Genomic DNA, 16,610 nt, shown 5'->3' on the forward strand with positions numbered 1-16,610 from the left:
CATGTTGTTGCATGACTCTGAATTCCTGAGGGGGAGACAAATACCAAGCACTGAAGCTTTAAATATTGTAAAAATGGAGTTCCGTGTATGATAGTACCTGCCCCTCTACAGGAGTACGCGGAGGATACATAAATTACCCCACATTTGAAACACATGCACGCGCGTCAAACATCGGAGATCTAGATTTAAATGGACCCAGGAGACATGAAGTGGTCCCAGCGTCACCTGCAGGGGGCGAAACTGCCTCACACACACACGGAAACGAAAGCAAAAGTTGAGCGTATCCAAGCCGAAAAGTGTGTGTGTGTGTGTGTGTGTGTGAGAGAGAGAGAGAGAGAGAGAGAGAGAGAGAGAGAGAGAGAGAGAGAGAGAGAGAGAGAGAGAGAGATGGGCTCGCAGCACTTTAACTTCGTCTTGCTGGAGATCTCCAACCAGCTGTCCTCCGAGCAGCTGGACTCGCTAAAGTTCCTGTGTCAGCACGTGATCGGGAAGCGCGAGCTGGAGAGGACCAACAGCGGGTCCAGGCTCTTCCAGCTTCTGACTGAGCGAGACCAGCTCGGCCCGGAAAACTGCGACTTCCTGTCCGGGCTGCTCGGTCAGATTAAGCGACAGGACCTGTCGGAGAAGCTCAAGAATTTTGCGGAGTTCTCGACAGTCAGCGAGCAGCCGCCGGACGAGGCGGAGAGAGGTGACTACCGTCTGACTACCGTCTGACTCTGACACGGAGGAACGTGTACCACACGGTATCATGCGAGAGAACGAGGGCGGATAGACGGAGCTCCGGCTCTGACCACCACAGCAGGCGACGTGAGCCCCAGAGAAGCCTTCACCCGGTGGCCGGCAGGGGGCGACTCCGCTCCTCCAGCTACACTCGTCAGCCAAACATTAACACCCCTGACGGATTTACCTGGCGAGGATCATCACTACGATCATGATCCTCAGAGTCGAGTGAACGTGCGTGAGGAGGAAGTGACCTAACTAATGGTCATCTTAAAGGCTTTAGCTGGTGGTGCTGCTGAGCTCCGGAGGGTTTGACTGACAGCTGCAGTTCATAGTTTGTCCATGTATTCCTACGAATGCAGGTTTACAAGTGCTAGCATCAGATCTCAGCCTGAGCTACAACGCTTCCATCAACCGCAGCACCAACCACAGCCGTAACAATGGCAGTAGACAGAATGGACTCATCAAGTCCATTTGTGTTGTAGCCGATCAGTGAAACCTACCAGTGGTTTTAATGTTTTGGCTGATGGGTGTAGAGCTGATAAACAGACCACTGCTGTGTTTGAGTGCACCCATCGCCTCCACGCTGAACTACTCAACATTTTTGGAGCGTCAAAGGAGGACCATCAGCTGCGGCCCCTTGATGCACCTGGAGTTCAGTGGCCCTGCCGGCAAGGCTTCTCTGCTCGCTCCCTGTGCTGCGGTGATCATTGTTGGGGGGCTGCTGCTACGCTCACCTCTCAGGATTTATCTGCACTGATCCTCTTTATTATCAGTTGTCTGTCTGGCATCTTATTGTCATCCTTTCGCCTCTCGCGGCTGCAGCCCAGGCCATTAGACAAGACAAATATCCCGCCCTGTGAGACGATAAAGTTAATCCCCATCTGTCTTGTGGTTGACAAGTTGTTACCACGGTGACCCATCAGTCAGGATAGAGGTGTAACATACCAGCCCCAGCCTCCATTCCCATATGTTTTTTTTTCTATATTCATATCTAGTAAATATTGATTGATGAGAGGTGATCTATTAGGCCTTTTATTAAATCCTCCTGTTCAGACAGGACTAAAAAAATCAGTTGACTGGTACCTAATTTAATCAACCCTTGGTTCAAAAATCAGGTTTCTTTGCAGCTGTGGTTTATTCGTCAGAGGCTGCTAATTATCAGATTAACTCTGTGAATCAGCTCTGTAGTGATAACAATTAAACCACATTGTTCTGAGTCCTGACCAGAAGTCGGACAGTCTTCTTTTCCCCTGAATTAGCCATAGCCCATCCCTCGTCAGCACCATGAGCTGCTTGTCTCACTACTGACCTTTATCACCTTTTTGTCTGTCCTCCATTTTTCCTCTTCCTCCTTCAGCCAAACTGCAAATTGCCACAGATGTAATTGCAGAGAATGTGGGGAGGCAGTGGCGTAAACTGGGCCGAAAACTGGGATTAAACGAAGTCAAACTGGAATCCATTGCTCGGAAGCATCCAACCGATCTGGAGGAGACGGTGCAAGAGCTGCTGAAGGAGTGGCGGCGGAGCCGTGGAACCGAGGCCCGAGCCAAGGAGCTGGTGGATGCTCTGCGAGCCTGTGAGCACAACCTCACTGCAGATAAGGTGGAAGACAGACTTAGAGGTTGTGGCTTTTCATGCAGATAAGACTCTAGAAGGAAGCTGTGCCACCAAGAAATAAACTACCAGGAACATTTCTGCAATGTTTCTTTTGTTGAGTTCAATAAATCAGTGTCCTGAATGTCATCAGAGAGAAATCAATGTTCCTGTTGATTTGTTCTTCTCTGTCAGCTCATATTGATCATGTTCAAGTGTAACTCAGAGATGAACATGAAAAGGACCCTGCTGACTTTTATTGCGAGCATAAGTGGGCCCCGGAGGAGCTCACCTGGTACCTGCGTGTGGCGAGCCGCCGTGTCTCTCTGTCCAGTTCAGGCTGTTGTGTTCTTCCTTCAGTAAACGACTTCAGCGTTCATTTCAACTCATCGTTGTCCCCCAGTCTTCCCAGTTTGGTCCCATCATCGCCAGTCTGTGAAAGTCAACTGGCTCCTTTTATTAGGCATGCATGATGTATATCAGCCGATACCTTAGAAAATGTGGATATTCCCAGCATGGCACGATTTTATTTAATGTCCCTGAAAAATACGTCAAGGTGAGAATTTCCATATGTAACATTTCCTTTATTTATAATGAGGAAAGACCTGAAAAATTCAGGATCTTCCAAAAACAAACCATTTTTTTCTAAACTGAATTTTTAAACTGTAATTTTAGATTTTTTCAGTGTCTGTATAAATGGTCCGATGCCATAATATTTCATTTAAAAAAATAATTTGACACACGAATACCTTTTATTAGATAGTGCACCTTCCTGCAATTTGAAAATTGCTGCAGGTTAAATTATGTATTTTCATATTGTCGTTCTATTCTATTCTATTCTACTAAGAGGATCTGTGCGGCCCTAAATGTTTAGTTCCAGAGAGCATCTCTCAGCCGCCAGCAGCAGCGTTTCTGTCGTTTATTTGGATTTTAAAGTAGTTCTGTATATCTCCATAATCCCCAGAGCCAAATGTGGCATGAAAATGCATGAAGTTTCTCATTCATGATGGTTTTCTCATTGAACACTCGCTTTTAAGTCTTTTCACAGTTTATTGTGACTGGACAAACTGGCATCCTTTAAATCTGGTCCTCATTCCCATCTCCATCATTTCTGAGCTGTGATGTCATCAGGGCACCAGGTCAAAGGTCGTGTGCAGCTTCTACAGAGGAAATGCGTGTTTTTAAAAGTGAGTCATGCAGGAATGATGTATGAACAAAGCTGAATGTTTCCCATGGATCTTCAGCGTCTGTCAGACATGTTCAGACAACTCTGCCTTAGAAAGGAGGGGTGTGAGGTCAGCAGTCCAGCAGCCAGTGAGTCTACTCACAGCACTTGTAGAGCCTGTTCAGCCTGTCGATGTCATTCTTGCTCATCTGGGTGGCCTGACCGAAGGACACGTTGCTGTTGGGAATGGGGACCATGGTGGGACGGTTGTTCTTGGAGAAGGCATACCTGCAGCATCACAGCAGAGCCACAGTTCAAGTAACCACACCTCCGTTCAGCTTGTGGTGACTCGTAGAGAAAACCACCTTCAACGATCATTTAATAATGGAGCCGTATATTCATGAGACTTTTCTCCAAGAGAAAGAAGGGAAGACTAATCTACTTGCATGTCTGTTCACGAAATATGAAGCTAGCAGGTGATAAACTCAGCTTAGCAATCAAGGCCTTTCAAACACTCATATGAAAACTACTGTATCCTTGTTATTGTTGTCAACATGCCGTCACGTGTCACCGAGCTCCTCTGGAAGTGTAACTGTCGCTGGCTCCCTGTCGGTTGCATTGTAGCATTAGCTTGTGTGAAACCACGAAAGTTGCAGTAGAAGTGCTGGTCTGAGTCCCACTGCCATGGATGAGAGGCTTTGATCTTAAAACCCAACCAGGTATGATGGTGCTCTAGCACATCTGCCATGGCTCCTCAGCATGACACACGCCAGTGCTGCTCTCAGATCAGTCCTGGCTGCATATATCAAGTTACAGGGAAATCAGTCAAAAGAGGAAGTGAGCCGTACTTTTCATACTGCATGACAGAGTTGTAGTCGTAAGGGGTTCCCTGGTTCAGAGTGTTGATCTTGTAGAAATTGTACTCCATTCCTGTGGAAGGTAGAAAATCACAAACCTTTACGTCTTGTACACTCAGCTACACATTAGCAAAGGAGTGCAGGAGCTGCTATCAGCAGGCTTCCATGATGCTAAATGGTCAGTCTGAAGAGGGAAGAAAACGTGATGGTTTTTCTTCAAGAATAATGTGCCCCCCTTTCATTGAATGTAGATGCAGACTTGAGGCAACTCAGGTTTCCTTTTGCAAAGTTTTACATCAAATGAACCCACTCTTGTTCGATCTACAGCTATAAATTGTAAGTGTTATAAGGTTTTCTTCTTCTTTCCCCTGTTTTTTCATGGAATGTGTGAAACTATTATGAGAAAAAAGTACATGATGTGTTATTGTTTTGGATGGAAATGAAATGAACTGTGATGTGAGCTGTATGGTGGTTCGCATTGGAGCTTAAATTGATTTAGAACAAACTGCTGTCCAAAGACTGAAGTGTCCACTTGAAAATCAGCCAACTTTGTTGAGTCATCGTTCAGGTTCAGTCAGAGAGTTCGCTGGATACAGCAGTTACCTCATCCTGCTGTCCCACCCACTCGCAAATCATAAAAATGTTCTGTGCCGGTTCTATTGCTGCCTGGTTCTTAGGTAAAATGTTTCCAGAAATTTTTCTTGAGGGCACCGACTCGCAGTAAAATTAGAGAGTTTGTGAGGTGACAGCCATGCTGGAGATGAGGGTGTTACAGTCAAGCACAGCTCAAACCTTGTCTGTTTGTCCAGTCACCTGCAGTGTTCCAGCATCGTTCCAGTGGAGGGAACTCACGATACCAAACACTTTCACAGGGCCCCTTGAGTCAAAGCCCACTTCTCTCTGATTCCCTGTCTGCCTGAAGCCTGTGAGTGTGGGGAGGGGGGCATCCCTGTGGCAGTATTGTGTTGTGACAAGCTGAAGTCATGTGGGAATTTACGTGTTCAGAGCCACAGACTGGGAACAGAATCAGACCCCAGTAACTAGTCAGTGCTAGACGGCCTGGTTAGGGCAGATTCACCCCACTGTCATCTGAGTGCTTAACATTGAACCTTACAACAGAGAGAGAGAGGCTTCACTGGAATCACTGAAACTGTGTGTGAGTGCCGTCATGGATGGTGGAGGTGAGGAGTTGCTGTCAAACCTTCGATGATGTTGTCCCAGTTCACCCTGATGTGGTTGTCCCTGTCTGAGCGAGTCTGTTCATGGTTGAATCCGAGCGCGTGGAGCAGCTCATGCTGGATGGTGCCATGGTACAAGCAGCCCTGACGGCTCAGAGATACAGTCTGACTGCCACCCTGACGACCCACGTAGGAGTAGCAGCTGCCAACGCAGGAACAGAAAATCATACAAGGAGGCAACCAGTTTCCTACTGTCAAAACAATAGAACTCAGTCTTTGAGAACCCTCGGTACAGGTTGACGATTCAGGACGTGCACACAACTCGTGAACTCTGAGTTGTCAGAAATTTGCACCTATGAGGTGGAGAGAACCACCAGGGGGTGTTTGACACAGTCACTGTAATCAGGACCCCATTTGAAGGCAGCATCACTCTCTGAACATGTGAACAGATTGATTTCCCTCCATACTGTTCACTCTTAGAGTGTCAGGGAGACCAGTATCAAGTATCTGTATCGGTATATTTAATTTAGAACAGCTTCCCCTGGTGTTGTACTGCTTCCCCTGGTGTAGTACTGCTTCACCCACAGTAGAAATTACTTCCCCAGGTGTAGCTCTGCTTCACTTGCTGCTCTCTACACATTCTTTCACGCTGGGTCAGTAAACTCTTCTCTCCACACGTTTCACACACAGACACAACTGCAGTCACTTGTGCCTCGTCAACATGAATCAACTAGCGTGCGTTGACCCAGCAGTGAATGTTCCTTAGATGTGTTGGTGAGTTATATCATGCTTTTGTGGCAGCAGGCATAGCACCCAAGGTTCTTTGAACACACCTTGATGGCCTGTCGGCCTATCAGAGAACAGGTGCCCACATTTAACACGGCCCCTCCCTCGCCCTTCCTGCTTCGTAACATTTCCATGTGGAAGTGGCTGTGGGTGTGCATGCTGCTCTCTGCTCTCTGCTCTCTGCTCTCTGCTCTCTGCTCTCTGCTCTCTGCTCTCTGCACTCTGCACTCTGCACTCTGCACTCTGCCCTCCGTTTGTGAGTGGTAGGTTTCCTTCTCCCTCTCTCTGCATATGATGATGGTAACATTCGAGTGGCTTTTTCTTTGAATTAGGTATTTTGCTTTGATTTATTTTGGGCTGTATTTGAATGATTAAAATTGTATTCTTTCTATAGGCTATTTTGATTTAACTCCTTCCACCAATTGAATTATTTTTGCATTTGCTTTGAGTGCAACTCTTAAATTGTGTTTTTCTTGTTTCAGTGTCAGAGGCCGGTGACTGGTGGTGGTGTCCCCTCTTTGTGTGCTGTGTTTCCCGGGTGACGGTCACTTCCTGGTGTGCGTGTGTGAGTGACTTATTTTTGACTTCTTTAATTTGGGTGAACTCCCCCCAGATACAATCGCTCACCCCCCCTCGAAGTCTCTGCCCTGATCAATTTTCCTTTTTTTTCCTTTGTTTGGTGTGTATGTGAATGTCCGATTGCAGATTGATTTTAACTTGATTTCTAAATAAAATATATATATATTTTTTACACCACAAACCACATCTCCAGCCGATGAATGGAACTTACCTGTGTGTCTTGTCCCCTAGTAAGAAAAATAAAACTCTCTGGGTGAAATTCCCAGGGTGGCGTTGTTGGGCAACTGTGAAGAATCCTCTCAAAATTATTGCGCAGTGTTAGTGGAATTGGAGTCCCTTTCCCTCCCCACACTTGCACAGGTTTTTTACACATGCATGCACAAAATATGATGTAAAAGAATCAAAACCAACAGGGTCAATGTGGAAAGATTAGAAATCAGGCCCCAGATCTTCTAGGAAGAACCTTTGGAGAGGGTTTTTGTTGAAACCATTATAACCAGAAGGGTTCCCATAGAACCTCTGATGGGATCGTGAGCGGAACTTGCACAGATGTTCAGCTATAACCCTCTAAAGCCAAGTTCACACTACACGATTTTAGGCATCGACGTCGCCGAATTCCCTCCCCCAAATCAAGGCGAGGCACAAACGACGCTGCGATAAAAGTAATGAGGTGTGAACAGCTCGAAGACAATGGACTGGGAGGTCACATGTGACGTCAGCGACAAAAAGTGGACATCTAGCACTGCTAGATACTCAGGACTTGTCACAGTGACTTAAACAGAGCTGCAGCCAATGAAAGCAGATGTGGGAGGTACTGCGAACCCAGACGAAAAGAGCTAGAGAACCCTGTGTGGTTCTTGTCTGCACTTGTTTTTCTATGAGTATCAAAGCTGGCTGAAGGTGCCAACTGGGCTCTTACCCGTCCCTGGACTCGATGCTCAGCCACTCATGATCACCACTCTGGTAGGGTCTGAAGCGGATGCAGGAGACGGCAGAGAAGGACTCCAGTCCACGAGTGATGATGGACTTCTCGCGGGATGCTGGCAGGGCAGATACATGGCACTGACAGTGGGAGGCTTCCTCATGTACGCTACACTTGGTTGATTTCAATTATGATATCTTGATTTCAGTGAGGTTATCAGACACTGACAGAAAGAATCTGAGAGCGTCAGTTCGTACAAGAACTTCCAACAATTTGGTCCATTTCAATCATTTTGATCCAAACAAATATGAATGTACCCCAGGTCAAAGACCCTGGCCTTTCCCCTTAAGCAGGTAAAGAATAGAGGTGCTATGGTGGGGGCTTTCCACTGAGGAATAACAGAAGTTTACAACTGAAAATGAGTGTCCAGCTTGCTGATACTTCTGTACTTTACATACCTAAAAAAATGGAGGAGCCCGTATGGTTAGAATAAAGCTGTCAAATATAATCAAATCATTTCAGCAAGAAATATATACAAACACCAAATAGTTTTTATAGTAGTTATCAGTTAGTCTGCATGTTCTCCCTGTCCCTGCGTGGGTTCTCTCTGGTACTCCAGCTTCCTCCCACAGTCCTAAGACATCAAGAGGGGATGAGGTTAATCCATACTCATGGAATAATTGACCGTAGGTGTGACTGTGAGTGTGAATGGTCTGTCTGTATGTGTTGGCCCTGTGATGGATTGACAACCTATCCAGAGTGAACCCCGCCTCTTGCCTGAAGGCTGCTGAGATAGGCTCCAGACCCCCCCCCCCCCCCCGCGACCCTTAACAGGATAAGTGGTAGACAATGGATGGATGGATAAATATCTTAACATACAAAGAATTTATGTTTCAAAATAAATGAAGTCTCTGCATATGGGCTATGAAATAAATGCTATGGAAGGTTATTTTGTGAAGGAGTCAGTATGAAGCTCTTACAGAAGTGGTTGGCAATGTAGTAAGGAATGTAGACCTTTCCGTCCATCCACTTCCCCCACAGGCAGCCTTGGGAGGTGCAGGGGTCAGCGTTCCTGTCCTCTGATTTGATAGCGATATCTCCACCAATCAGGATGGGCTCATCCAAGCCGGGCTCTGCAGAAGGTGTGCAACAGGAAGTTAGCATGTCAGGGGTGAGATATGTATGTAGTCCAACGGGAAGTTAGCACGTCAGGGGTGAGATATGTATGTAGTCCAACGGGAAGTTAGCATGTAAGGGGTGAGATATGTATGTAGTCCAACGGGAAGTTAGCATGTCAGGGGTGAGATATGTATGTAGTCCAACGGGAAGTTAGCATGTCAGGGGTGAGATATGTATGTAGTCCAACGGGAAGTTAGCATGTCAGGGGTGAGATATGTATGTAGTCCAACGGGAAGTTAGCATGTCAGGGGTGAGATATGTATGTAGTCCAACGGGAAGTTAGCATGTCAGGGGTGAGATATGTATGTAGTCCAACGGGAAGTTAGCATGTCAGGGGGGAGGTATTATGTAGTCCAGCAGGAAGTTAGCATGTCAGGGGTGAGGTATGTTTGTCATCCAACAGGAAGTGGTCATTCGTCATTCCTCCACCAGCAGCCAATGGGAGTGTTCCATGTGACTGTGGGTGATTGAATCAGTAAATCAGCTCTGAGGTGAACAGAAGTTGATGATTTTCCAGGTTGAGTTCATTAAGATCATCTTCACTAACGAACCACTTTGATGATGCTGGAAGCCTGAATGTGATGGTTAGGAGTGCTAAGCTAACATTAGCCTATGAAGGAACTACACCTAACCTGACTTCAGGGTCACCACAACTAAGCTTCAGGCTTCTTATGTTTCCCCTGATGACCTTTAATGACCTCCATGACCTCTGTAGGCTCCTTCAGACTCTAGTTAGCAAAGCCACATTTTTAATGCGAAAACACTCAGTCTGGTATTTACTGATGGATCTGATGGAAGAACTGAACCTTCAAACATCTTCAGCTGCTGGTAAACACACACCTGATTTCACGTCACTGATGTGGAGACGAGTGAACCAGACCTTCTACTATATTTATTTATTTATGCATTTTAAGACTTATTCCTACACCCACAAACCTGTGTGACACAAGTTTCCATGTCCCACAAGCCTGAATATCATGTGTGCTGGAGCATTTCTGCTCAACGTGCACAAATGAGACCAGAGACTAGACAACTTCAGGTGAGAGTCGTTCCCTGATTAACCAACGGACAGATTAAAAGTTTAAGTTGAAGACACACTGGCACCACAGTCGAAGACCCCCAGCACTCAAGAATGTGACCATATGAACATACACTCTATGATGCTGGTGAGTGGTAAAGCTCAGGTTTTTCCTGACCTCTACAACGAGTCTCTCCTCCTCCGTTGCTATGATGGTGTCAAACAAAAGATGGCGATGGCAGAAGGTGAAGAGATGAAGATGTGTATGGTTAAAGAAGACCTGCTATAAGGTGTGAGAGCTTTCCTCTGAGCTTGGATAGTGATGTCACATCACGAGTGCCCGCCTCCACCTGAGTGGGCGGGTTCAAAGAAATAGAAATGGGGTTCCAGTTCTGACTTTAAGAGGCTTGTCCTAGTATGTCAGTAAATTATATTACAAAACACACATTGGTATTATTTTCATTGAAGCACATCTGACAGGACATCTTTGATCACTGCCCCCCCCCACACACACACACACACACACACACACTTGTGTTTACCGTGACTTAACTCTGTTCCTACCCCTTGATGACTCTCCTCTTGTTATCTTATTTTGTGATTTGATGTCAGGTACCTACTGTCAGCTGTTCACACAGCAGTTACAGTAGATGAACTCATGAACTAAAGGAAGAGCCTGCAAACAGGTGAAGGATGGGTGGGGGTGGGCGGGTCACTCACTGCGGTCTCGGTTGGCTCGCTCCAGCAGCTCACTAACAGAAAGTTCCCTGTTTTTGTCCTCATCACGTGAAACAACATCTGCAAAACATGACGTGACTCTCAGCGCACCTGCCTGCCCACTTGCAACGTTTAACTGTTATACAACATATAAAAGAAACAAAATAAACACAAAATATACATCATTTTCCTCGGATAACATGCTGTCTTCCTTACCTTCCTGTATTTAGCCAGAGTGACATGGAAAAGAATAACAAAGTGTCACAAATGATAATAATAATAATAATAATAATAATAATAATAATAATAATAATAATAATAATAATAATAATAAAACATTAATATAATAACAATAATTATGATAATAATAATAATACCGAACAATCATGGGAATTTTCGCGTCTCTTTAACAAAATACCAAAATAAATTTTAAAAGTCTTGAAAGGTTTGACAGTATATTATAGTAGTGATGTTTTTGCAGTATATAAATGCATATTGTATATAAATAAGTCTACATAAAATAACCTGGTCAATTAAGCAGAATCTTCTCCATTACTTGGAATTATATCAGTTTTATTTGTTTTTTATTTAATTAAAAAAATATTTTCCAGATGACCATTTGTGCGAGATTATTTCTAGGACTTCAAGTTGGTCATTTTCACAAGGGATGTGTAGTTCACAATGTCCACCTTCAGGACAGTGTCAGCAGTTGAACCGGCTCTTTACCTTGGCCCAGGAGGGGGACACCAGCAGCAGGACCACAAGAGACCAGGAGAAAACCAACATGGCGGCAACTAACCTGCAATACAGGGTGAGAAAGATGATGAGGAGGAAGATTCAGTCCATGCGCCATGGCAGCAGTGACAGCTGAGGGGCTGACACACGGTTACCTGAAAACTTGAGTAGGAAACAAATGTCTTGTTTGACCCTGTGAGAGATTTTATACTGTTTCAGCGACTTAGAGCTAATCACTGACGTGATGTAACACACAAAAACACCTTCATCACTGCCAATGGAAACTTCTGAGCCCTTGGAGCCTCCATGAGAGAGGTCACATCTGTCACAGGTATGTGAGGGAGGTGGCAGGTGGAAGGCACAAATCTGAATATACTCCAGTAACACACTCTGGGTGAGGAGGGCAGGACGTGAATGATGGACGAAAGCCGCAAGAACTGAGAAACAACAGCAGATTATTTTGTAAATCCATGTTTCATTCACACTTTGGCCAAAAATAAATAGAACGCATTCAAACAGTGAATAGATTACTGTTTTCCTACAAGAGGTTTTCTTGTGTGGCTGTCAAGCAGCCACTGACTCTCCGCACTTAACTGGATTTGAGTTGCAGTCCAGATAAGTTCCTGTAATTTGAGCCTGTGGTTCGGGACACTGAGGTCCAAACCTTTACCAGAATTAAAATACTGAGTAGCAAATTAGCCAAAATTACAAATTACAAGTATGTCTTGATTGATCAACGAATTAAGAATGATGCATTCGTTTGACAAATGCCTGACTAAACATCAGCCATTAATAAACGGTGATCTACTGTAATCATGGCTACACGCACTGCCTCCACACCCAGCAGGGTTGATGTTGGAGCTGAGACTGCTTCGCAGGACAAGATCACACTGGTGTGAGAGGGATTGTCCATCATCAGCAATGGAAGGCTGGTGGGCTGACACTTTGAGGACCACTTCCTGCTTGCCATAAAGACACACGTCCTCCACATTGTCCTGTCCACCACACAAACACTGTAACTGTTTGGTGTCCAGTGTCCCCACAAGTTGTGGAGATAAACTTTTGACAAGAGCTGTATTTGTGAATCGTGTAGGGAGGGTGGAGCTAGAGTGATTTGGGCTCATGAATGTTGCAGGGGGGTTCAGGGGTGCTCCTTCGTAGCAGGCAAAACCTCTGAGATGTTCCACTCCACAATTTAGAACTCATATATGCCTCTTGTTTGAAGTTTCTTGTTCAGGCCAACTGGATCAGACCTCTAACCCAGAGTACATGTTGGCAAGACTGATAGTGAACCAAGTTCCATGGGTTTCTAGGGTGGCCCTGAGAGCTCAACACTCTACAGATGAAGAAAACACCTTCTTCAAATTAACGACAGCAAATACATTAGAAACACTGGGAAGAGCAACGTGATGGAAACAAGAAGAAGGAACCAATCCTCAAAGAAACCACGGACCCTGGTAACACCAGAGAGGCCCCTCCCACCACTCGGCACCCGGTAACATCAGTAACCTGATGGGGTCACGCGTAAACAGCTTCAATGAAAGTAGCCACCAATTTTTCTGATGATGACGCTCATGTTTGGAAGTGGTGGCACAGTTACTTAGTGGTAGAGTTTGTGTGTGTCTGGCTTCAGTTTCAAAGACGAACGAAGAACAGGTCAGCGCTGTTATACATTGTGTCCTGCGTGGTTGGTTTGCTCTACTTATGTGCTAAGCCACGCCCCTTGTGAAGGTCACTGGTCAATATTCTGAAGACCATATTAGATATCAACAGGTTTACACAACTTCTGATAAGCTCATTCTGATAAACCTGGGAGTAATGAGACTGAAGCTGTGGGAAGAGCCTTCATGGAAAAATGTGTTTTTAATTTTTGTTTGTGTGTCTGTGCTGTTAAGTGCTGTTTTAAATGCAAGACAATGTGTGTCACTGTATGTTTGTATATACAAGAGTATACTTGCATGTAGCAGTACAAGTATATGTAGGAGTATAGTTTTAAGATCTTCCATCAACTTGTATTTGGCTCGTGGAGGTAGCAGCTCCCGCAGGAACCCCAAACCTCTTTCCCTGACCTGTGGTGTTCCCTGGACCAGGTGGAGGGACAGGGTCTTCCCCACCACCGTCCCCTCCTAGCTCAGGATCGGCAGCCTTAAACACTCAAAGTGCCATTGGGACCTGAAAAACCATAGAGGAGAAACCATCAGGAGCCACAAAACCCGGTTTTGTTACTATTGTGAAACAAATGAACTGCTATGGAGAAAACAAAATTTTATTTCTACATGCAACAAAAACATTTCTGCAGAATATTTTCTTTTCTTGAATTTATCCATTGTTGGGCTACCAGGGCTTGAAAGGTTCAATGAATTGCATGCCGGTGGGTGAAGCATATCCGCGATTGTAACGAGTATTTTGTGCGACAAGAAATTGAATACAGGTTGTTTTTATGTGACAAGATCATCATAATCTTCAAATTTAGAATTACATTTTAAAAAATTATGAATTAAAATAAAATACATATTTTAAATAAAATCCTCATTATTTACTGCTGCAGCAGAGGGATCAAAAAGCCTCATACGGCTTCAGAGCCGTGGGTTGTGGACCCATGTCCTATAGTTGCACGTTCCTGGAACACCTCCCTCAGGAGGCGCCCAGGTGGCATCCTGACCAGCCTGAACCACCTCAACTGGGTCCTTTGGACTCAGAGATGCAACAATTCTACTCTGACAACCTCACGGTGGATAGAACTTCTCACCTCATCCCTGAGGGAGACGCCAGCCTCCCTCCAAAGGAGAAGCTGCTTGGTCGTCTGACTCAAACCTCTGTCCATCACAGCAGTGCAGTCGAGGGAAGGCAAAACCAGTCCTGTTGCTCTGATTCTCTGGCCCTTCACATGGGGTCAGGACTCACTCTCCATGTGGAGAATCCACCGTTCTAAATGGACACCTTCAATGACCCAGTCAGTAGCAATGCCCCCGCTGATTATTTCACAAATATGGGTCTGAGTCTTATGTGGCAGAATGATGTGGGAGGACTCTGATACTTGTGTGGTGAGAAAACATAACAGCAGTAATGTATACACACAACGTGTTACCAAAACTTCTCAAAATGGGGGGGGCACTGATGGTCTAATTAGACTGGGCTGGGGGCTGGAAACCCAGCTGGTATCTTATGAACTTGGATCCTCTTTGGCACTGAATTGTCGTTGGAGACTTGAAAGCTTTTGAGTTTGAAACATCTGTCACCAGATAAACAAACCCTCCTATGGTCTTATCAGTTTGGCACATTCAACGTGCTGGTGTCAACGACTCCACCCATCCAGCAGGGACACACACTCTGCCTCTCAACACCATTCTAAATGCACAACTACACACCCAACTTCCAGATGTCTCACACACACACACACACACACACACACACGCACGAACGCGCGCGCACACACACACACACACACACACACACACACGCACGAACGCGCGCGCACACACACACACACACACACACACACACACACACACACACACACACAGACTATTGATGAAAGGAACCTGTTACACCTCCCTGGAGATGATTTCGTGAAAGGGCTGCACTCTTAAGACCATGTGATCACACCATCAAAGAACAATATTCTTTTATGATGATTCCCAATCACAATCAGGGAAATGTTGCTATTATTTTGACTCTTACTGATAATTTAGTGGGGCGGTACGGTGGTGCAGTGGTCAGCACTGTCGCCTTGCAGCAAGAAGGTTCCAGGTTCAAGCCCTGGCTCCAGCACGGGGTCTTTCTGTGGAGTCTCCATGTTCTCCCTGTTCCTGCGTGGGTTCTCTCTGGTACTCCAGCTTCCTCCCACAGTCCAAAGACAACAAGAGGGGACCAGGTTAATCCAGACTCTAAATTGTGTGGCTGATGTGGCTGTGAGTGTGAGTGGTTGTCTGTCTATATATGTTGGCCTTGGAATTGACTGGTGACCTGTCCAGGTTGAACCCCGCCTCTCGCCTAAAGGCTGCTGGGATAGGCTCCAGCCCCCCCCCCCCCCCCCCCCCATGACCTTTAACAGGATAAATGGATGGATGATTTTGATTGATTCAATTTGCAGCACTTTACCGTCATTAAGAGAAGTCACAGTTTTATTGAGCTCAAACAAACTTTTCATCTCAATTTTTCAAGGGAATCCACATTCTACACTCAACAGCACTGAGGAGAAATCAAAAGAGACGTGACTTCAACTGCGACCATCTTCTGTTGCATTGATTTTGGAAAAGATGGTTTTAATCACTAAAAAATGACTGATAGTGAATCACATTGAAGAAGTGTGACCTGGGGAGTTACACAATTTTCAGTATGTTATGCAACCTTCATTTAAACAGCCAAGACCACAGGGACCAAGCTCTCTTTTACAAGGACACTCTGATTACATAGAACCATCATAAGAAAATCAAACTTTAGAACATTAAAATATGTAATGCAGCGATACTCAGCGCGCATTAGATTAAAAAAAAAAACACATGATCCAGTGTACACATTAAATATAGTCAGGGAAAGCACATGCACTCACTGTGCTCTATGACAGTAGAAAGAGACTTAAACTGAAGCTAAGGCTTGTCTGGTTTTAAGAACGTCTGCAGGTTGTTCCCCTGGTGAAAGTTATGAAATCTAAAAGCCAGTTAGCCAATCTTAGTATCAACCAAATGGTTTTCAAGAACCAAATAGTCACGGGACCTGCGGCAGTGAGACAATGATGGATGACTAAAAAGACACATCAGGGGCCCAGGAAGTCTGCCAAGAAGTGGTTTTTAATGTATAAAATGCTCTGCTTCTTCTTTCTTACTACCAGTGACAGCCAACCAACTTCATCCAGCATGATGAGTCCTAAAGATGTCCCCAGATGCAGGTCTAAGGGCAGGGTGATGAACTGTATCAAGTGGCCTGAGGCTGGAGGCAGAGGAGTGCAACTAAACTATATCTCCCTGACGTCTCACTGATAAAACGGTAGACTAGACTTTTTTCCTTTTCCGCACTTCTTGGTCCTATATCAGTCCCTCCAGAAAACCACCACCAGCCTTCTGCTTTGACCAGTTGGGGGGTAAGAGAGCAGGAGAGCAGGGCAGAGACAAAGACAGACAATGGAGGAAGACAGATATACAGAAGGAAAGAGAGGGAC

General features: G+C 45.3%; 2 protein-coding genes across 2 annotated transcripts; one reads left to right on the plus strand and one right to left on the minus strand.

Annotated features, from left to right (window-relative positions):
* Positions 1-269: 269 nt before the first annotated feature.
* On the plus strand, positions 270-2,534 carry fadd (Fas (tnfrsf6)-associated via death domain). The gene is made up of 2 exons (XM_086192779.1): positions 270-688; positions 2,081-2,534. Exons 1-2 carry the CDS (start codon positions 388-390, stop codon positions 2,365-2,367), a joined length of 588 nt encoding a protein of 195 aa, XP_086048905.1. The 5' UTR covers positions 270-387; the 3' UTR covers positions 2,368-2,534.
* Positions 2,535-3,636: 1,102 nt separating this feature from the next.
* LOC147268747 (hatching enzyme 1.2-like) lies at positions 3,637-9,217 on the minus strand. Its single transcript, XM_086222529.1, has 5 exons — positions 8,784-9,217; positions 7,801-7,921; positions 5,540-5,718; positions 4,330-4,411; positions 3,637-3,769 (listed from the first exon to the last, which is right to left on the minus strand). The coding sequence occupies exons 1-5, from the start codon at positions 8,965-8,967 to the stop codon at positions 3,637-3,639; spliced, it is 699 nt and encodes a 232-aa protein (XP_086078655.1). The 5' UTR covers positions 8,968-9,217.
* Positions 9,218-16,610: the final 7,393 nt, after the last annotated feature.

The sequence above is a fragment of the Aulostomus chinensis genome, chromosome 2 (assembly GCF_037954235.1).
Source record: "Aulostomus chinensis isolate RoL2024-O1b breed Wild chromosome 2, RoL_Achi_v1.0, whole genome shotgun sequence".
Classification (NCBI taxonomy): Eukaryota; Metazoa; Chordata; class Actinopteri; order Syngnathiformes; family Aulostomidae; genus Aulostomus; species Aulostomus chinensis.

Coding starts and splice junctions, on each gene's coding strand:
- fadd (XM_086192779.1), top strand. CDS start 388: ATGGGCTCGCAGCACTTTAACTTCGTCTTGCTGGAGATCTCCAACCAG. Junction 689..2,080: donor GCCGGACGAGGCGGAGAGAG/GTGACTACCGTC, acceptor TTCCTCCTTCAG/CCAAACTGCAAATTGCCACA.
- LOC147268747 (XM_086222529.1), bottom strand. CDS start 8,967: ATGCTAACTTCCTGTTGCACACCTTCTGCAGAGCCCGGCTTGGATGAG. Junction 5,719..7,800: donor AGCATCGAGTCCAGGGACGG/GTAAGAGCCCAG, acceptor CTGCGTTGGCAG/CTGCTACTCCTACGTGGGTC. Junction 3,770..4,329: donor TCTGTCATGCAGTATGAAAA/GTACGGCTCACT, acceptor GTGATGCTGCAG/GTATGCCTTCTCCAAGAACA.